We start from the raw sequence: 22,434 nt of genomic DNA, 5'->3' as shown, positions 1-22,434 counted from the left end.
AAGTCCTGATTTTCCAATTTAATCTTTTCCCCTGTATTGGCTAAGTCTTGAATCAGCTTCTTAAATATATCTAGGTTCTTGTCAAGGGTAGTTGTAGGGTCCATCTTAAACCCATACAACCTCTCCTTCAAATAAATTTTGTTACCTAGATTCTTTTTCTGGTATATCTGCTCAAGCTTATTCCAAACTTTTATAGGAGTGTTATCTTCATCATCAAGACACCTGATAACTCCATCAGTGATGTTCCAGAGCATGCAACCAATTGCATTCTCCATCACTTCAGTCCTCAAGACTGGATCAATACTTTCAAAGAAAGCATCTGGGTCATCTATTGATCTTAAGAGCTTCTGCTGAGCCATTAAGGCTCGAACCTTCCTCTTCCAAATCCCAAAGTCCCCAGTGCCATCGAACTTCTCAATATCTACCCTGGAACCCCCCATAGGAGTATACAAACTTAGGTAGCTAGGGTCCCCCCCTAGTCCTACAGCTCTACTAGAGCCTGTGGTTATAATACTAACCACACTAGGAGGTGTATCCTCCCCTGGTAGACTGAAACCCTTACTTGGCTCCACTTTGAACCCGGTACAAGACACTAATCAGTATACAAGAATCCTATTCACAATACTGATTAATCAATTCTGAAAAATAAAAGATTATTCTAACAAAGTGTTAAATAATCAATATTATTTAATCACAAAAAACATAATCTCAGTTTATACAAGTTACAGCAGCCTAATAATCAGATGTTAACACCACAGATCAATACATACCAAGTATTAGATCAACATTAACAAAGAAAATTAGACAGCAGATAGTATAATGAGAGATGCAAAATTAAATGAGATTAATTAAACCCTAATCATATCAGAATTATCTACCTATACTCAGATTGTCACCCAACAGGTTATAATCAACTTAACAGAGCATACCACAGTTATATGACATACTTTTAACAGAGATTTTATAGGACCGAATCATAGTCATAACACATTCATATCATATGAGATGAAAACAATTTCATACGATTAACAATTATGACAGAAATTGAATGGAAACTATAAGAACTGAATTATTATTCATATATCAGAGGTATAAGCAGCGAAAGAATATAAAGAATTTAAGAAGTAACCTGAGACAACCTTAACCGTATAAGCAACCTTCAAATTTAGGATTTAAATGTATTAACAATACCTAAATGAAGCAGGGAACATGACTGAGATGGCTCTGATATCAATCTGTGATCGTGTAATCCAAAAACTCATGCCCTAATCTCTTGTGGACCGAACATACAAGGGTATTTCAAGACAATAGAGAAGACGAAGACATGATTACGGAGTTCGGCATAGCCTACTCTCCAGGATTCAGGTATGAATCCAATTCACTATGTAATTTGAGAGATTACAGACCTAGAAGAAGAAAGAAAGGAATACGAAACACCTGATATAAGCAACCTCTGATCTCCAAAAGACCATCGAGTGTTCGCCTCACTCCAGCGATCAAAAGCCCTCTAGTTCCTCCTTCAATCACTAGGGATAACCATAGCTACAAGCTTTCGAACACATTGCCATGAACGAAGCTTCAAGAGAGCTCCAAGAAGAACCCGTAGAACAGAGAGAAAACCCAGAAATGAAAAACATGAATTGCATACAATGCCCCTGAACCAACCCAGCCTCCTTTACATAATAGGCTGTGAACCAAATGAACCCAGCCGGTTCGGTTCAAGACCAAGAATAGTACAAATACCAGATTACCCCTAACATTCTCCAAAAGCTTCTTGGGCTCGGGTAGTTTTGGCTGCAAAGTCAAGGCAGGTTTTCTCTTTCTTCTTGGTTGGCCGTCAACAGAAGGCTTTCAACTAAGGACCTCCTGATTGGTTGGGGTGTTCAGATGGACCTGCTTGTGTCTTTTGTAGAGCTGGAAATGAGAGCTGTGATCACTTGTTCTTTGATTGTATTTATTCCAAGACAGTATGGTCGGATATTCTAAAGTTGAATGACCACCCAAACCATGTAATTGGCTTTAAACAAATTTGTTGGGTAACCTTTGGATTACTTAAATGCCACATGGCACAATCCTATGAGCGAATTGCAGGGAATTGCAGGGAAAGGAATTACAGAGGATGTGAATCCCAGTGAATCCCCATATAGAGTGGTGCTTTAACCACCTCTTTTTAACAAAATAAACCCAGCAGGACTTTCGGTAGCTGCCACGGTCCAAATGTGCTTCATGAGAGAAGCTTGATTCTGTGAATGTAGATCATAGAGACCCAGCCCACCCTCCTCCTTTGGGGAACAAACAACCCTCCTAGCTACCTTGTATGACCCTCTTTCAGCAGTTACAAACGAATCATAGGAAAAAGAAAGCAGGTAATAGGTTTTCTTGCCTGACAGCCTAAGATTCTTTGACCTCCACAACGGGGAATGAACACTACCAGCGACCACAAATTGATAAAGATCAATCAACCAACTTATCAGACAAAGGGTTAATTTTCAAAAACCAAGAAATCCCACACCAAAGCAATAAGACCACTCTCTAGATTAATCAATCAACTTCTCAGACAAAAGTTGGCTTAAATTTTTCAAAACCAGGAACTCCCAAGCCACAGCAATAAGACCACTTCTCCACCATCACATAACCCTAACAAGAGCCTGCACAAGGAGAATAAATATTAATTATTCCAATGCCAATTGAACAGGGGTAAGCTTTCCCAACCCCCAGCCCCCTCTTCAGAAATGCTCAACAGTTGACATTTTCCCTCCTGTCTATGAACCCTGTCTTAGAAAAGACAGAGTGTCGTTGGATTAATATTTCTATAAAGACTTTACACCATAAATGAATTGTCAGACTGTCTCATTAGGAGGGTTTTGCGACAGTGTCTGGTGTGTGTTTGATCGGATGGGAATTTGGATCCACTGCTGCTCATTAGGAGGGTTTTGCTACAGTGTCTGGTGTGTGTTTGATCGGATGGGAATTTGGATCCACTGCTGCTTTTGTAGATGTTTTACAAAGTTATCTTATATTACTAAATTTCTTCTTATTTTCTTTTTGAAAGGTTGCGTTCAATTAACTTTTAGGAAAATGTCGTCAACAGAATTTCAATACTGACTTGCACAATGGATTTAAGTTTGGCAATATTATTTGCATGCCATTTAATTCATTATGCGATTTTGGATAGTTGATAGTTGAATACACAATCAAGAGAACTTTCAGAAGAAAGTTATTTTGTTTATAGACAACAATAGTGATTCATAATAAACTTGCTTAGATATCACAAAGCAATATGATTCTTCTCTACTGTTTGTAGGATGTATTAACATGGAAAAAAAGAAGAGGAAAACGAATGATTACCTACATATTTGCAGTAAATGATCCCCACAAACAATGTGGTACTGAATCTTATCTTACTACAAGAAGCAAACAATTTTCTGTTAGAATAACCTTGGAGAGGGGACCCGGATATGTTACATTTTCTGCTTTCATTACATAAGAATGAAAACAACATTACAGTCCCAGATGCATCACTAGAAGCACTAGCTACACTACAGCTTTCTATTCCATTGGTCAACATAGCTCCAGATGAATCACCAGGAGAAGCAGCTGCAGTTGAAGATCCATATATTTCATGGCCTAGTCCTAGTTAGGTGAAATTAATTGGCATCACACTTTCCCAACCAGGCTGAGATGGGGGAGGAATCTGAATGTCCAAATTCCCCTCCAGCATGTCAATCACTTTCCTCATTGAGGGTCGCCTAGACTGATTGAACTGAATGCACCATAAGCCTGTTACCTCCATTCTTCTTGCCATCTCCTCTTCTTCAATCCCATGGCACTCGTGCCACTTTGTGCCGCCACCATCACCATTCATCACATGGTGTTTATAAACCCACTCAGGGAAGTACATCTCGCTTGATCTACTTTCATCACAATTATAATTTCTCCTCTTTCCCACCATTTCCAGTAATACCATCCCAAAGCTATAAACATCAGACTTATCGGTCACCGGACCACAACTTTTCCACCACATTTCCGGTGGAGCATATCCTGGAGTCCCTGCCCCATGTGCAAGTGAAGCATGACTTTTCTCTTTATTCAAAGCTTGTGCCAATCCAAAGTCTGCAACCTTAGGCTGAAACTTGTCGTCCAAAAGGATGTTATGAGGCTTGATGTCACAATGTAAAATCCTAGTTTGGCATTCTTCATGAAGGTACGCTATCCCCTTTGCCGTTCCAGTTGCAATATCAACAAGTTGACTCCACCTCAACTTTTCAACACCACCCTCATCTCTACCATGAATGAACTTCTCAAGGGATCCATTCTTCATGAACTCATACACAAGAGCCTGCTTTGATTGCTCAAAGCTGTAGCCAAGAAGCCGAACAAGATGATTGTGGTGGATTTTCCCAATGGTTAGTACCTCATTGAGGAACTGAACCTCACTATGGTCAGTCTCGTCAATCAATTTAACAGCAATGGGGAAACCATTGGGAAGTTCTCCTTTAAACACAGAGCCAAAGCCACCCTGTCCCAGCTTGTGATTGAAGTTGGAGGTGTATTTCTTGATCTGTTTAAAAGAGAACCTTGTTGGCCTTCCTGATATATAGTTGTGCAAGAAAGTCTCTATAGAAGCCGGAGTTGTGTAATCTGCATTAAGGTAACGATTCAGAACCTGCTCATCTTGGGCGTTTAAGAGTCTTCTCCTCTGTTTGTTCCTTCGGCTAATATAGACATAAAGCATAGATGCAGCAGCAAACAATCCACATCCCAGCCCAATACCTACCCACAAGAGAAAGCAAAAGGAAAGTTAAAACCACATATAAATAAACCCAAAATGGCGTTCCCACTCTTGTAAAGTAGCTGAAGGTCGTCAACCTGATACTCCACACAAGGATTTTTAAACAGAAGACAGCATGCAAATCTCTCTTACCTAAACCCATGAACAATGGCAGAAACCAATTCTTCTGTCGATGCTGGTACTCCCCATCATCAACTTTAATATATTGCCCTTTTATGAAAAAAATTATAAGCAAATAAAGAAATTATTAATGATGGCCTGAAAACAAAACAGATATTATTTAGAGTTAGTCAGTTCTTCGAGTTATTAATTACCGTCGGAGCAATTTTTTGGATGCACCCCCTCAGGACAGAAACAAACCTCTTGGCCTCTTGGTCTGTTTTGGTCGAGATAACCACACCTTCCATCATCTTTCTCTTGGCAAGAATTGCAATTGTCATCCCATACAACCGTGAAACCCTGCTGAAGCACCATTCTTAGATTGCCGACCGCTGTTATGTTGTCCAAGACCTTGACAGGTACAGTGGCTTTATAAACTCTGCAATTGGAGACCTGATCCAAGTAACCGTCATAATAATAACACAAGTTTGGAGTCCGGCCGCACTCCAAACAAGGAGACTCTGTGAGCTTCTTCAAGCTCTCTGTATCAGGTTGCTGAGAGCAATTGAAAAAAGTGACGATCCGATAGTAGTCGGAATCATAGTGGATGGCTCCTGTAAGAGACCACTTCATCGAATTGGCGGTTTGACCGGAGAAATCAGGGATTGGACCGCAACCCAGAAGAGCGACATCGACGATCTTGACTGAGTTATTGGAGTAGACTTGGCGGGTGAGGTTTTCGAGGAGCTTGTATTTGTATCTGGGGCTCTCGTCGTCGGTGAAGAACATGGTTCCGTTGTCGCAGTGAGTGGTTACATATGCACCACGGCACATTGCGTTGAGCCCGAACGGGAATCGAACGATTGATTCTCCGCAGGTGGATGGGGAGCACCGGGAATAGTCGAGCGAGACGATTGAGCTATTACTATAAGAAGAAGAAGAGACAATCTGGATGTTACAAGTAATATTGACAGCTGCAAAAAAGAAGATTGGCAAGTGCAGGAAGAAGAAACGGAAGTGAAATTTCTGGTGTCTCCAAATCATCATCTCTTTGTCGCCTAACACGGTATCTGCCCTCTACTGCAATTCTTTCCTCCTAATCAGTTAACTAATAAGGCTTTCTCTCTCAAGTTTCTACCCTAATAATAGTCAGAAAGAGACAGTGAAGTGAATTCATGGCCATATTTCTTCTTAAGCCTCCTCTCACAGGTTCATAGTCTAAGCAATTCTTCATTTGTCATTTGAAGCCAAGATGGTAGATGGGTGGGTGGAGCTTCAATTGGCCGCAGCGTCACTAAATCCGGGTCGTCGTACGAAGGGGTCAATTATCAACCGTCAACTGTCAATCGATCGTGAAGTCACGCTTGCCCACTAGAAACTAGGAAAACAGATTTTACTTTACTATGAGGTGTTGATTTCAATTACTAGAACAACTCTGTATTGACAAAGCGAATTTTATTTTAATCCAGCAGATTTTACTTCAACCTTGCGCATTTAAGGAGAACATTTTCGACTGTAGGATCATCAAATCGATCTCGACTACCAAAATTTAATGTTCAAGATTTCAATATCGATTGAGATTTTGGATCCAAGAGACTAAAATCTTACTTGACATTCATGCACAAACAAGTCACATTTGTAAGTCTTACAATTATCTTCATTGTCATGCTCTGCAACACCTAAATATAGAAAGAAAAAAAATAAAGGAAATGATACAGTTATAAGGATGGAAAGAAATTGCGGCAAAATATAGTTGAAACAAAGGAATATTTCACCCGTTCGGTGAATCATTTGAAACAAAATTACAAAAATTCCGCAATACATCACCAAAATCTACAACAAAGCTGATTTTTACATTTTTTTTAAGATATTGTGACATTTTTTTTATTTTTACTTGATATGTATGGTTGCTGTACGGTGGGGTTTCTATGTTACAGCGTAACTTGCTTGCCTTTTTAGAAAACCGCATTTTTTTTAACATTCATAAGGTCTCATTCAACATTTTCTTTTTTTTCTATTATTAATTTTTAATAAATAGAAAAAATGGTTGAATTGTGTGGCTAGTTTTGTATCTCATTAATTTTTTTTTCTTTGGTGCTGTTGCGTGTCAGGCTCGGTAGTCAAAATAGTTTGCGCATGGGCGCTGAATAAGACTTTAAAGAAGAGAATTAGGAACTTCAAAAACTGCAATTATTGCAGTTTTGACTCATTAATGCTTTCAAGTGGAAAATTTTCCACTTAAAGTCTAAAAATCAAAATGACTCGGCGTAATATCGCACCTTGGTTACACGCTTACAATAATAGAGGAGAAACTTTTTTTTTGGTAGGATAGAGGAGAAACAATGGTCATAATTTATTTTAAAAAGAGTGAAAGTATAAAGGAGAAATCGAAAACCACTACCTTAAGGGTCTCCAAGTGCGATTTTGCTACAGTTCTATGCATTTAATGCGCAGGACTGTTCAGCAGACCATCCGATCGCACCAAATGAATCCTAGCCATTGATTGTGGTAGGAAGGGTTATGTGAGAAACTGCCTGATTTTTAAAGCTGACGAACCGAACCGAACCTATCCGAACCACTAGACCAGACAAACCATAAACAACACATTTTTTTTCAAAATAACCAAAATCAAGCGCAGGATTCTCTCTTTCTTCCACATATCTTCGTCTGAAATCGCATCTGAAGCTCTTTGGTATTTTTGAAAAAAATCATCTCCCATGATTTTCCCTCACGATTCTCTATTCCATTTGAACTTTACAATCTGAAGCCCTCTGTTGGATGCCCTCTTCCATTTGAGTTTTTTTATTTTGGTGGCTGAGGAACGGCGGGAGTGAACGAGATTCGATCCATCTCTTTCTACCATAATTTCAGAAGAAGAAGAAGAAGCTCTGAAAAACGCTGAGATTCGACCCATTCCTGAAGAAATTATTGGAATATCAGTGCAAAGAATCTTGGTTTCTTCTTCTTCCATTTTAGCTTCACAACCTAACTTTGGGTTCGTTTCGTCTGCGATTAAGTTGCAAATTGTGCGTGTGATTTTCCCTTTGTAAGTTCTTTTATTTAAAAATTTTAATCCCATCGTTAGTTATACTTAGCTGAATAGAAATGATATTTCCGTAGATTTGTTTGATTTTATTTTCTTTTAATTGTTCAATGGATCCAGCGAATCAGTTTTTTAGTTAAAAACAGAGAATGGACAATCCGAGTTGGTGAAGCTTTCGATTTTGCATTGCTTTCTTCTACACTGAGTCGATTAGCAAAATGGACCTTTTGCTGCATTTTGTAAGCTTCAATCCTTTCTAATGAAAATTTTTTTAGCAGTAGCTACGGTTGTGAAAACAAAGTTTTTCTTTCTTCTTTCAATTTTGCATTGCTTTCTTCTACACTGAGTCGATTAGCAAAATGGACCATTTGCTACATTTTGTAAGCTTCAATCATTTCTAATGGAATTTTTTTTTTTAGCAGTAGCTACGGTTGTGAATAACGAGTTGATAGAGTTTAGTCAATACAACTCAAAGTTGAGTCTTGCATCTATTTAACCTCTATATGAGAACCTCGAATTCTTCATTTTTCTATGCATTTTTTAAGTTCCAAGTGTTTATCTTTCTGCATTCATCGAAATGCTTGGTGATTGAAAGACAAGCATGTGTTTTTTTGCTAAACTTTTAGTTTTAATGCTTGCTTGAATTAGGAAAGTTTCAAAATTTACTAATTCTTCTATAGTATTTCGTTTTGTTTGTTGAGGTTCTATGTTGAATCTTTATGGTTTAGGTGTTGCTTTTAGTTTAGTGAAGTGGTTCTGGTATTTAAAGGCAGATTTGCAGAGCTCATGACATTTCTTTTGGGGTAGGTTTGGGGTTTTTCTTAGGGAATTGAATAGTTTTTAAATGATATTGCTTACAATATGTTGGTTGGGAGCTTGAAAATGTCTTTCCATACATTGATATGCCCATCACATCTTCTTAGTAATCTAAACAAGAATACACTCTAGTATAAAAGTAGGCCTAGTTCAGCTTAAGCTATGCAACCTTCTGTTTTTTGGATGAATATCTTATGTACTTTTCTTACACACTGATTGATAAGAGTAGTAACTCATCAAAATCTAAGAGAAATTTTGGTTTCAGTTTGGCTCCAAGAAAAATTAAGATAAGTAGTCCCCTGCTCAGGCAAGCTAGTACAATTAGTATTATTGGAGGTATATCAGTTGTTTCTATTTTGAATTTCTTGGAAAAACTCATGACATGTAGTTTAGGAAATGGAGAAGGGAATATCCCTTTCATATCATATTGCAAGACATGCTCATTCTCAATTGGACCATACTCCAGTTGTGGATAATTTACGACATAAAAGAGTCTTTCTTGAGCAATCAGTGCCTTTCCTTGATCAGTGTCATAAACTGACAAGAGGTTACCTTTGTATCTGTAAGAAAAAAAATATTAATGGCATGACTACAATAATGTGTTAATGCGACGCTCTAGTTTTATATGTTATCTATTGTTTTCTAGGTAGTGAGGCGATAACAAAAGATTAATGTTGTTTTGCTGTGGATCATATTCGTAGATAACATGGCAAAATGAAATACATTGAAATAGAAAAACAATGTATGACACAAACGTATGCATTTATAAAACTTTCCTATTTGACCCTGTTCATGACTTGCATAAACTGCTTAAAGTTGTTTTAATGTGTTTGTTGTCTTAAAGATGTTCTCGAATAATTTTTACTATTTATGATACCTAACTTTTATAATGCGTCTTTGTAGTGAGTTGTCAAAGTTAGTTGGAGATGGATGATAATCAAGATACTTTCACACTTCGAATTGATATGGAATTTAGGTCATTTGAAGAAGCCTATGATTTTTATAACAATTGGAGCCGTATTTGTGGGTTCAGTATAAGGAAACAATATCTGCATAGAAGCACAGAAAATAAAAGTATTATTTTGCAAAGATGTTTTGTTTGTAGCAAAGAAGGACATCGAAAAGAAACATAAGTAGATGTAAAGCTAAAGCGTACAGAGGCTAGAACTGGTTGTCGAACTAAGATGACTATAGTAAGAGTGAAAGACGGGCAATTTAAAGTTGATAAATTTTTTGATGAACACAATCATGATCTTTAGAAAGAAGAAGTTGTACATTTAATGCAGTCCCAATGTGCCTAGTAGCCAAACTACTAAAATTGAATTGGCTGAGAGAACAAGAATGGGGACAAGGTTCGCATTTAATTTGTTGGGTTTGCAAGCAGGGGGCAATGAAAACCTTGGCTTCACAAAAAAAAAAAAAGATCTTCAAAATTATCTGAATATCAAACGCCAACGTGATTTGGCATATGGTGATGCCAAGAGTTTAATGCTTTATCTTGACAATCAAAGGAACTTAAACCTTGCTTTTGTGCATTGTATACAGATGGACAATGAAGATTGGCTAACAAATGTTTTTGGGCTGACCCAAAGATGTAGTGCGATTATCAAATATTTGGTGATGTAGTTGTTTTTTATACTACTTTCTACACAAATAAGGAAAATAGGCAGTTGGCTGTGTTTGTGGGGTTTAACCATCATAACACTGCAATTATCTTTGGAGGTGCTTTGCTTTATGATGAGACAGTGGAGTCATTAAATGGTTATTTGATATGTTCTTTAAAATTAATGATCAAAAGAAGCCGAAGACAATTTTCACTGATCAGGATGCTGCAATGGCAAGGGCAATAACTGAAGTTTCACCTAATACACGGCATGCGTTGTGCACTTGGCATCTTATGCAAAATGCAAAAAAACATCATGGATATCTAATGCATGAAAAAGGGTCACAATTCTCCAAAATTTTGAAGAAATGCATCTAGGATAATACTGAAGTTGAGGAATTTGAAATTGCTTGGAGGAATTTAAGAGAGAATTGTAGGGTTCAAAACACAAGTTGGCTAGATCGAACATATGCATTGAGAGAAAAATGGGCTTGTTGTTATATGAAAGACTGTTTCACAATAGGTGTGAGGAGCACACAACTTGCTGAAAGTGTGAATGCTGATTTCAAATAATGTCTGGGACGTAAACTTGATCTTGTAAGGTTTATGACACATTTTCAAGATGTTGTGGATTCCAAACGTGCTAATGAATTGAAGAAAGAATTTGATGCATGAAATGAGGTTCTTGGGAGCAAGAAACGAGCGAAATGGCGATATTTCGCCACCCAGTTCGGCTGATTTTGCCCCCTAATTTCGGTGGGGTTTTTTTTTTGTCAAAATGAGCTGAAATTTGGTAGGTAGCCTAATTTGATGCCAATAAACACAATGGAATGACTGGTTTTGCCTACAAACTCACCCAAATTGGTGTTGTTGATTGGCATATACTCGGCTGTATATACCGGTAAAACTGTAATTTTACAACATTATTTTAAACAATTAAACTAACATAAATATGCACAATGATAATAGAGTGATCAACATCATTAAAAAAAAACTATTATACTAGTAACAAATACAAGTATACAAATACAACTACTCAATACCAAGTACTATGCCTTGGTGGATCCACGTCCTCCAGCTCTTGTCTCTGTTGATAGTTGGGTACAAGGCCCAAAGGCTACAACATTAAACTTACGCTCTATTTTTTTCTTGAAGTCACTCCAAGACATGTCATGCTGATGGTTGTTGACATACAAAGAAACCAGACCTCTGTAATTTTCATCATCCATGACTGTAAAACTACTCCCCTTAGGGGGGGGGTAATGTGAATGGAGCTCTTCAATTGACATCGTATCATCGAAAGAATATCGGTATGTTGCCTCCAACATAGCAGTTCTCTGTGAGCCAAATGGAGGCATAAGCGGGACACCATGATGCTGATAACCCCAAACATCATTACCCCAACCACCCTACCCGATGCCTTCCTGCGAACCCAAGCTCATGGAAGATCCATCATTATATCCATGGTAGTGCAAACTCCTAGAAGACATATCATCGTGTCCATAAGCAGAAGGGACACCATAGACATAATCAGGTGTGGAGCCTACAGACTCCTCCAAGGTCATGGACCCCATCACTCCCGACAACCTGTCCATCGGATCAAAATGGCTATATGAGTCATACGATCGAGCAACGTCACTATAACCAAAGCCATACGACCCATACCCATACATGTGTTGCTGCACCCCCCCTTGAGTCTCCCCCCTCCCTGGCCAATTGTAGCTCATATGACGACCACGATAAAGCTCACCACCATGATCGTCATCCTGGGTGGCATGTATGTACTGAGTCTCTCCAAGTGTATCATGGGGGGGATCCTGTGCCTCTGATAATGGAACATGATATCGCTCCTGTTGTCACATCCACCCAGGGGGTACCCTATTTGGATTACCCGGTGGAGTGATCCAAAGCCCAAAAGATCAAGTTTAGGAACGATCATATCCACTTAACACAATAATTTAATCAAAAGCAAGAACAAATCAAAATTTTCAAGTAATTTAATATTAAAAGTCAAGGAAGGATCTCAGAAGGATCACGAAGAACATCAGAGTGCGGAACTAATACAAATAGGATAAATAGTCAAAGTGTAAAAATGAGGGGGAAACCCATCCTATAGTAATAGCGGAAGATAGATCGACTAAAAAAAATAAGGGTTACAGCTGGTTCCCAAAGTGACAAGGGAACAACTAAACTACGGTCTCAATGAATCAAATAAAAGGTTAAAAAGGGAATGAGACGATATCCCATCCCTCACATAACTGTAAAACCGAGTTGCTCCAGATAAGTCCCAATCTCGGACTACTAGTCTTTATCAACTTGTTCACCGTAACCAGTGTGGTATGAGTCATTAACTTGGTATTCAGAGTGTTGACTTCATGGTCAACAGTAGTAGTACCTGCAATAGAGTCTAACAAAAGATGTTGCCAAAGGAGTGAGTTCAAAAGAACTCAGCAAGGCAGGCTATTCCATAATAACATAAATTACATGATACAAAACATAGCATGATGCAATATGATATGAAACAGATGATGCAAGTATGACTCTAACTTTATGTATGTTGGTCTCTATTGGTAGACATGTTTTAAGTCATAGCATCATACTTCTTTGGGTAGGTCCGCTCACACCCTCAACCATTTAAGATATCTTGGGTCCCCTCAACCATTTAAGATATCTTGGGTCCCCTCAACCATTTAAGATATCTTGGGCAATCGGTTGGTAATGGGTCCTGCATCCCTCTCGGACATTCCTTGGTTGGGGATTTGGTCACCACTCTCTCACATCACCATTTGGTATAAGTATTGGCGCATGTCATGGTAAAGCCTAGCCCAATGCAATTCATCTACTCAATCGTATCAAGTCAGATTCGGATACGTCCATTTCTCCTCAACCATTTAAGATATCTTGGATCCTTTCCGGTATCCTTCACACTAGAGTAAGTGTATTCGCTCTCGGACTACGGACTCATCAACCCTATTGGTCATCCACAAATAGTAGACGGGAAGCTCTCACGTCCCCTCACAGATCATTTCACCCGTCTTGAGTGCCCGTGAGCCCAAGTCTAGCCATTTGCAACCCTAACAATAAATGGCTCCCACAATGTGATTCATGACCTCTCACGGATCATTCCACAAGTCTTAAGTGCCCACAAATCCCCACTGCTACCACGGGTCGTTCAGTCTCAATACCCTTTCGATTCGGGTCTGACACGACAAGAACATCCTGGCCATACTACTAGACAATCCTATGAATGTCATCCAATAATCCGAGAAAGTGTTGATGGGCACCTTCGGAAAACATCTCATACTATTCCTTCAGATGTCCAAGGACAGAAGTGTCAATAGGACACTCCCAATCCCAAATTATATCTATTCAAACACATTCTTCATATCATCTTATCATATCCAAATGTTACATCATCATAGAGAAGTTAACTCATCACATCGCATAATCAAGTGTATAAATAAATAGCAAGAGTTAAAAGACATAATAAAGGGGAGTAATTAAACATGTTGCTACTGTTACAAGATCCCTACAGTAGTCATATAATGTCTAAATACAACCCATGAGTTAAGCCTATCAAGTTGTTAACATTAGTATATAAATCATATAGTCTATGTCATAAGGGTATAACCGCCCTTACCTTAAGTTGAGTTGATGATGATCCAAGAATCACAAGAGAATGACCCAATAATAGTGTTAAGACCCTAAACAAACATAAGTGAAAGATTAGAGAAGAAATCGGGAAAATCGGAGGTCGAATGGGTCAAAACGGCGAAGGATACAGTTCAACAGCATGTTTGGTCGATGCCCTTTGGTCGATGGGATCGACCAAAAGTGGTTTCGGACAGCAAGTTGGATTTTGGTGATCTGGTCCGAAATTGGTCTTCCGGGGCTCGGATCGATCCAAAACTTGGAGGGATGATTAATAACAATGTAAGAACACTACCTAACAAGTATTATCATAGTCCAATGGCTCAAATGAAAACCCCCAAATTGAAACCCCAAGTTCTAAAGCCAAGAATCCTAGCATTCATGAGAAATTGATGTAATTGAAAGGGAAGTTAGAGAGTTAGTTGGGGAATGGGTTAGGAACAAGGTAAAATCATTTGCAAGCCAGAAATTAGACTAATCATACTCCACGTTTCAGTTTTGGTTAAGAAGTCAAGTTGATTGGCAATGAATCAGGGCAATGCATAGGTAATGTTTGAGATGCAAGTAAGACATTGCAAGAATGAGGGATACATCAATGAAAATGGATGGAGACACTCATGGCAAGGTGGTTGCAAGGTTGCAGCACCTTGGCCATAGTCCCAACAGTAAAAAGAAGCATAGGAGAGAGTAGGATAGAGAGCAATAGAGAGAAACATACCTTTGGAGTTGATAATGGAGGGAAGAGACAATGATTGGAGGCAAGAATCCTTCACAAACCCCAAGAGAGTGCCTTGGGAAGCTCCACTCTCATTCTCAGGTGTTGTAATGATTAGAAAAGGCTCAAAACACGAGGTTAGGTTAAAAGGAGTGTGGAATATTCCACAGGATCATTAATTCAGATTCAGCAAGGTTTTGGTCGATGCCTTTTGGTCGATGGGATCGACCAAGAAGGATTGACCAACAATGATTTTGACAGAAAAACAGCATTAGTTCAGCAACTTTGGATAGGGACTTGGAGGGCTATACAAGGTCAAATTGAGTGGGGTTTTCTGCTACAAGTCAATTAAGAAGTCTAGTTTCAGGAAATACCTTTGGATTGAGCATGGGAGTTCATTTGGTACATCAACTAATTCATCCCTCTTCGATGCGTAGAATTTCACTAAACACTGACAAAGTACTCAAGTAAGGGGTATCATCGTCAATGTCCATGGGTTTCGGGTCAAACACCATGACTTCCATAAAGAGGGCCCACAAGGACTTCGTCCTTCACTTCGGGACATTGGATTTACCCTAAGGAAAAGGTCGAACATGACCTCCTAAGGCTTTCAAAGATAATAACACTGAAATCAAGGTCTAACATTAAGATCTAACATCAAACAAGTGTTTCTTTATCCCAAAACAAATAGGGTGTCCTGGTTAGGGTTTGGGTTGGATTTCACATTCTCCCCCCCTTAAAATAATTTCGTCCTCAAAATTGGGAGAGTACTAGGCTTCTAAAGAACAAGGGAGTAAATCTAACATGCTTTGAAATCAAATTGGAAGTATGATCATGGCTTCATGAAGATTTCACAAGGATCATGGCGAAGATCAATATGAAGATCATAAAACCTTAAGAATGAAAGGGGATTGTAGAAGAGATGGTTGCAAGGATGCAACATCCTCTTCATAGTCTCAATCGCAAAGAATAAAACATAGTAAAAGTAGATCAATACAACACATGAGAGATTACTAACCTTTGATTGAAGAACAAGAGATGAAAAGCTTGAAGTCTTGAAACAATTAGAAGGAATAACAAATCATGAAGATTACATTTTATTTCTCTTCGAAATCATCATGTGGGGAAAACACAAGGTTATAAACTGTATGGAGATCCACTCTAGAACATCAGGGATAGGAGGATCAGTCATGGGAATGAGTTAAAATCACCCTTTTATCAAAGGGAAAAAGAAGGCACAAGAAGAAATCGTAAAGAGAATGGATCAGCTTCGAGGTAAACTTCTACCAAATGAAACTAGGCAACTCATATGACAGAGAATAAATCAAACAATGTATATGATAGGTATGCATTTGGCACATCAGCAAGGTTAGGATTAGGTGGGATTTCACATTCTCCCCCCCCCCCCCACTTAAAATAATTTCATCTTCGAAATTGAAAGCATACCTGGGCTTCCAATAAGATGAGGAAACTTCTTCATGGGTGTCATTGTTCCACCAAATCTTTACCAAAGGGACGAAAGGTACACTGTAAAATAGATCTAATAGGTAAAGAACACTGGACTCTTGGTTGACTTCTTAAACGGTTGAGAGGGACTCAAAACAATACTCACAGGTACTTCATACAGACTAGGCAAACTCATAAGGCAAGAATAGATCAAAATAATGCATATGGCCTATATGCAAAGCATCAGTAAAGATTAAATCAAGCAACGCATATGATATGTATGGAATGCATAAGTAAAGAATAAATCAGGGCAATGCATGTGGTATTCATACAATGTACAGGCAACTATAAATCAAAACAATGCATATGGTATTTATGCAATGCAAAAATCAAAGAATAGGTTAATAACAAGAGTTGAAGTTAAGAGTAACAAACCGGTTACGGGATCTTGGTTTGGTTCTAACTCGCCTTGAACAATGTTAATCACCTTATTGGCAGGAGGGGCTTGAACTGATTTTGCAGCTAAAGTAGCTCGACGACTTAGTTTGCGAGGGCAGCGACGGGCGAAATGTTCTTTTTGACGGCAGTAAAAACACGCAAGTTCTCTCTGTTCTACAGGTTGTACCAGCTGTATAGTTCTTTGATTCACTGGCCTCGGGTCTGTAGTAGTTTGATTGAGGTTTGCATTCCCAACACTTTGTCCCATGGTTCGGGGTTGATAAGTTGAAGTGGGATATGGTGCAGGCCTAGTGAACTTTTTGTCAGTCCTTTTAGAATAGCTAGAACTTCTACTGGGTGGGGACTTCTGGTGACCTAACTTCACTTTTCCAACATCCGGCACAATAACAAGGTTAGGGTTTGCCTGGGCAGCAGCACGGGTCTCGCTATGCATGGACATTAACCCAGTCAAGATTTGGTTGAACTGCACACTCTGCTGTTGCAACATTTCTCCCATAAGATTAATGATTTCTGGGTAGTTGACCACTGGAGGAGCACCGGATAGATTGCCAGTAGCTTGACCTTTCGAAGGGTTCTGGGCTTCAACACTTCCAGAGGACACTTCAGCTTTAGGAACAACTCTCTTTCCATTCCGGCCTAAGGGAGCACCACAGTTCCTTCTTCCGGCCATTCTAACAAACCAAATGAAAGTTAGAAAAATCTACGGGAAAAGTCCAAATCCAAAATCACACTTCCAACATGACAAACATACTTGTTTTCAACTGTACAAGTCATAAAAAATCCAAACAAAGCATCAAAAATCAAAATTTTCCCAAAACTGGCCCAAGCAGCAAATTTTCACTTTCTTGGTCGATGCTCTTTGGTCGATGGGATCGACCAAAGAGGATCGACCAAAAAGTCTGCGTGAAAAACAGCATATATGGCCCACTTTCTTCATTTCGTTTTCATTCCAAACATTTCCATTTTAAGTTTTGGCTCTGGGGAAAGGTCTTTCTAGGGTTCCTAAGAGTTCTAGGGTTGATTCAAGGCTTCAACAACATCTTGAAATCTTCATTGATCATCAATATAGGTAAACCCTTTCTTTCTTATCTCTTTTCTTACAATTTCATTTACCATTAATATGTTTTTCTTCAAAACTGAATAATGCTTGTTGTTAATGGTTAGAATCATGTTTAGGAATGCTTATGAACATGTTCCCATTAATTTCCCAACAAATCCAAGCTTAAAACACAGAATTACACACATTTTGGTTTTAAAATCACTATTCATCTCAGAAATTTCCAACTTGCAAACACTTGTCCCATTTCCAAACCAAATTGAATTTTGACAAGAAACCAAGTCCTACATGACTGATTTACTATGGAGAAGGTGCTCTGACTCTCCGTTCGCTCAAAATCCAATTTATATAATAAAAAAATTCACAAACCTAGCCCAAAGAGGGATTTTTCCTCATTTATACTTGCTGAATTTTCCTTCCAAAGAGCCAAAATGATAGATTTTCACCAAACGAACCATTCCAGCATGTTTATCCAAGTCTTATGCACATGCTAGTATATTCGAATCGCAATTTTGCCAAAATCAAAATTTTTTGAAAATTTACGAAAATGCCCTTCAGCTATCAAACACACACAAGGACTAATGCGATTGCAATTTCTTCTTGTCTCAACAGGTTCACTATGCTTTCATGATATCCATATTCACTTCAGTGCAAGTGGCCACATCCTTTGAACTACCAGTGATGTGAGCCTTAAACCCACTTATGCCACTTGAGTTCAACTCCTTACCACAGAAGTTGCATCTTGTTTTACTTTTGTTGCCATCAATTGCAACACAATACTGCCATGTAGGATTAGCCCTCCCCCCTCCCCTGCAGGCCCCGCTCCCTGTGTCTGTCCCTGTCCTTGGCCCTGTGAACTTGCTCCTCTCCCACCGCTAGACATGATAACTGTTGGTCTGTTGCAACAAAAATGATTTCATAAACAATTAAACAATACCAATATAATATTTTAAACAATATTTAAATTTTTTCGACAAAAGAAAAGGCTACCATATCAAAACCGATAGTGAAACCATACGAGAAGCACTTGAAAATAATTATATAGGTATTCTATAATTTTCTCTAATTTTCAAAATCATTTTCCTTATTTATTCCTAATTTTTTTCTCTTTTTTCATAATTGTTTATATTTTATATTCATATTTTAATAAATTTTAAAAAATCAAAAAATTATTTATTGGGTTGAAAAATATTTCGACTTCGTGAGTCTGTAGATCAACCCATGGAGATCCACATATATTTTTTCAATCACCATACAACACATATATCATGCAAAAAGCAAGCATTTAAAATGTATAAAATTACAATTTTTGACGCCCGAAAATAAATAAATAAATTTCTTAGTGAAAAAAAATTCTGACTCCGTGAGTTTGTAGATCAACCTACTGTATTCAGCATATATTAATTTCATACCCATCCAACAACATTATGGCATGTATTTAAAAAAAAAATAGTTTAGTGAAGAACAGTTTACCTCTCAGATGAAAAACACCCAGATCTGTATGAAATCTCACTTGATCATCGCGAATAATGCTATATCCGTCAAGAATGAAATGAGTATTGCGGTTTTATGTCGAAGATCAGATGAAAATATGGCCAAAACACCTAGAACTAGGAGAGAGAAGCTCTGGATGGTTTGGGTTAGGAGCGAGAAAATCAGATAATTCAAATGATAATTCCCCAAAAATCCCACCGAACCTGCTTATATCGTCGAAGTTCGCCGAGATATCAGCGATAAATCGGTATTTATTGCCGAACTGGCGATATCTCGCCAGTTCGGTGAGAAATTGCCGAGATATCGCCGATATCTCGGCAATATTATGCATATATCGTTTCGCCCCTTGGTATCGTTTTGCCAGGGGGCGAAACCAGCGAATTTCGCCAATATTTCGCCGAAAAAAAGTTCCTTGCTTGGGAGTTCACATTCAAGGATATCATTGGTGCAGCAAGCTTACGATTTATATACTCCAAGTATATTTAAAGAATTTATGAAGAAGCATGAGTTGATGAATGCTTATGATATCAAAAGCCAAGTTGCAAATAATTCTTATGTGAAATATGTAATGTGGATGGCAGATGAAAATGGAGTTTACATGAACAAGGAATATAGAGTATTGTATAACATAGCTGAAGAGAGCTTAACATGTAGTTGTAAAAAATTTGAAAGTTGTGGGATCCTTTGTGTCCATATCCTAAAAGTCATAGATACCCTTCATGTCACATCCACCTAGCCGGTACCCTACCTGGCATACCCGGGTATGTGATCCACAGTCCCAAGGATCAAGTATCGAGCAACCATGCCTCCCACATACACGAGAACACAATTATGAACAATAATAGTCAAGGTTAAAGCATATATTAAAATAAAATCATGAATAAGATAAGAACAAGATAATCAAAGTGCGGATTAAAAGATAACAGAGTATACATATAATTCAAAAGGGGAGAGAGTGAGCGGAAATCACTCCCTCGGTAACAGCGGAATGTAGATAATCAAAGTTAAGGTTTACAGATCCAAAACTTAAAAAGAGTATAACAATATAAAAGTCTAAACAACTATCTCCTCGGTCTTATACAATATATCCTCATAAGTATAAATGTACGAGACCAAACATGGCCTTTCCCACACTAAGGTCGAGCTAATCCTGGTACGGAGGGTAACCACCCTCGGGATCTTCAATGTGATCTTCATAGTAGCCAAGACCTTGAGAGTAGTATGAGGCATCTGGGTCCGTCTCGATGAAGGAGCCATCAGGTTCTTCAACACCTGTAGAGTAATCTAACAAAACAATTGCACAGAAAGGAATGAGTTCGAGAGAACTCAGCAAAGTAGTTATTCCATAATACATAAGTCACATGATACCAAACATAACATGATGCAAGATGAAATGAAACAGATGATGCAAATATGATTCTAACTCTACATATGCTAGTCTCTATGGTAGACATGCTTTAAGTCATAGCACCATACTTCTCTGGGTGGGTCTCAAATTACTCTTCCCTTAACCATCTCGGTTTCTTGGGTTCTCCGGTGGTAATTGGGTCTTGCATCCCTCGAGACAATTTATGGCTGGGGTTTAAGCCACTCTCTCACATCACCATTGGTATAAGTGTGAAACCCAGCCCTAACCTTAACCTGGATACTCTTTGACTGTAGGTCCGAAGACCCGAAGTAGAAGTGAAAGTCAACTATGGGCCATATTGGTAGAAGACATGGTGTTCGACTCCGAACCTATGGAGATTGAAGATGATGCCCCATACTTGAAGACAGTGTTGGATATAGAGAAGAGACTGCACATTGATAAAGAGAAGATTAGTTGATAACCTTAGAGCTTGGTGGGATATGATTTAAAGCCATTTTTCCATGCTAGGTATGTTAAAGTTTATGTGTTTAAAGTTTCGTTTGATTCCGAGTAGTAGAAGACCCTCAAATCCCTGTCTTTGGCTTTGCTGACAGCCTGGGTCGACTGCTTGGGTCGACTGGGCCATGCTACCCAGCCAATCGACCCAGAGATGTTGAACTCAAACAAAATCTTCTGTTTTGAGTATCTTGCTATATATACCCCATGACTTCGTGATTTTAGTATCCCTAGCCTCCAAAACACTTAGAGAACGAAGGGAAACCATCTCCAAGCCTCCAAGAGTGAAGAAGAAGACCTAATCTTGCAATCTTGCAAATTCTCTCTCTTGTTCATCAATCAAAGGTTAGTATTCAATCTGTTGTATTCTTGATTCATTCTTTCCATGATCACTCTCATCTTTGAACTGAGATTATGATGAAGATGCTGCAACCTTGTAGTCATATCTTTACAATCTCTTTTCATTCTTTTACACCTTGATCATCTCATTCATTCTTAACATGATTTTTATGATTTCTTCTTAAACTATGATCATATTCTTATTTTGATTTATTCTAGCATTGTAGATGCTTCTCTATGATTATTAATACCTCTGATCTACTGTGTTCTTGTACTAGAATGAGATCTTATCATCTCTAGTTCATCTCTTTCGTTCATAGCATGTTTCCAATGAAAAGCATGTTTTTTACCAAAATAGAAACTATGATTCCAAATTAGTAAGTAATGGTTTTAATGGTTGTTTGATGTCTAAATTATGCTTTTTAGTCTTAGACTACTGTGTTAGACATTCTCTTCAAGTTTCGTCGCATTCCGGATTGTGTAGCATAGGTTTCGGATCAAGATTCTATTCTTGGATTCGGATTTGCTCTTGGGCAGACTGCCTGGGTTGACTGGGTCAGTCAACCCGCAAGAACAGAATCTGATTTCTTCATCCGATTCGATTCGATTGATGCTTATTCTTTTAGGACTACTTCCTAATGATTGTGTGATGCTATTCTAGGGTTTGTTTGCTAACTTTGGATTCATCCTCTTGTTCGTCCGGAATATACTCGAATCTATTTAAGGTAAGGAAAGTTGTTACCATATTAACATAGATTGCATAGATTTAGTTTCTAATTTGGGAACTACTTAGATTTGCTACTGTTATGTTAGTTTCTATTATGATATGAATGTTGTAAGTACAGTAGGATCTTATTTCCTTATTTATTTCATGCTCTTGATTATGTATGAATACTTATTAATGTATGTTTATTATTTATTTGATCTTGTCTTATTATACTCTTTCATATGATGAGATATCTGTCGTGGATGATATGACTGAATTATGATTGTGATTGCTTAGGTATGATTTGGGATTGGGGAATGTCCTTTTGACATTTCTGTCTTTGGACCTCA

At 38.3% G+C, this 22,434-nt stretch overlaps 1 protein-coding gene across 1 annotated transcript; it reads right to left on the bottom strand.

The window, feature by feature from the left end:
• Positions 1 to 3,337: 3,337 nt before the first annotated feature.
• Positions 3,338 to 6,165, bottom strand: LOC149009275 (LEAF RUST 10 DISEASE-RESISTANCE LOCUS RECEPTOR-LIKE PROTEIN KINASE-like 2.5). Its single transcript, XM_089162852.1, has 3 exons — positions 5,107 to 6,165; positions 4,925 to 5,002; positions 3,338 to 4,773 (listed from the first exon to the last, which is right to left on the bottom strand). Exons 1-3 carry the CDS (start codon positions 5,936 to 5,938, stop codon positions 3,638 to 3,640), a joined length of 2,046 nt encoding a protein of 681 aa, XP_089018978.1. The 5' UTR covers positions 5,939 to 6,165; the 3' UTR covers positions 3,338 to 3,637.
• Positions 6,166 to 22,434: the final 16,269 nt, after the last annotated feature.

Source organism: Hakea prostrata, chromosome 7 (genome assembly GCF_041222555.1).
Source record: "Hakea prostrata isolate BN-2017 chromosome 7, UWA_Hpros_2, whole genome shotgun sequence".
In the NCBI taxonomy this organism is placed as follows: Eukaryota; Viridiplantae; Streptophyta; class Magnoliopsida; order Proteales; family Proteaceae; genus Hakea; species Hakea prostrata.
Note: the sequence above shows the minus strand (reverse complement) of the source record. Positions and strands in the feature narration are given on the sequence as shown.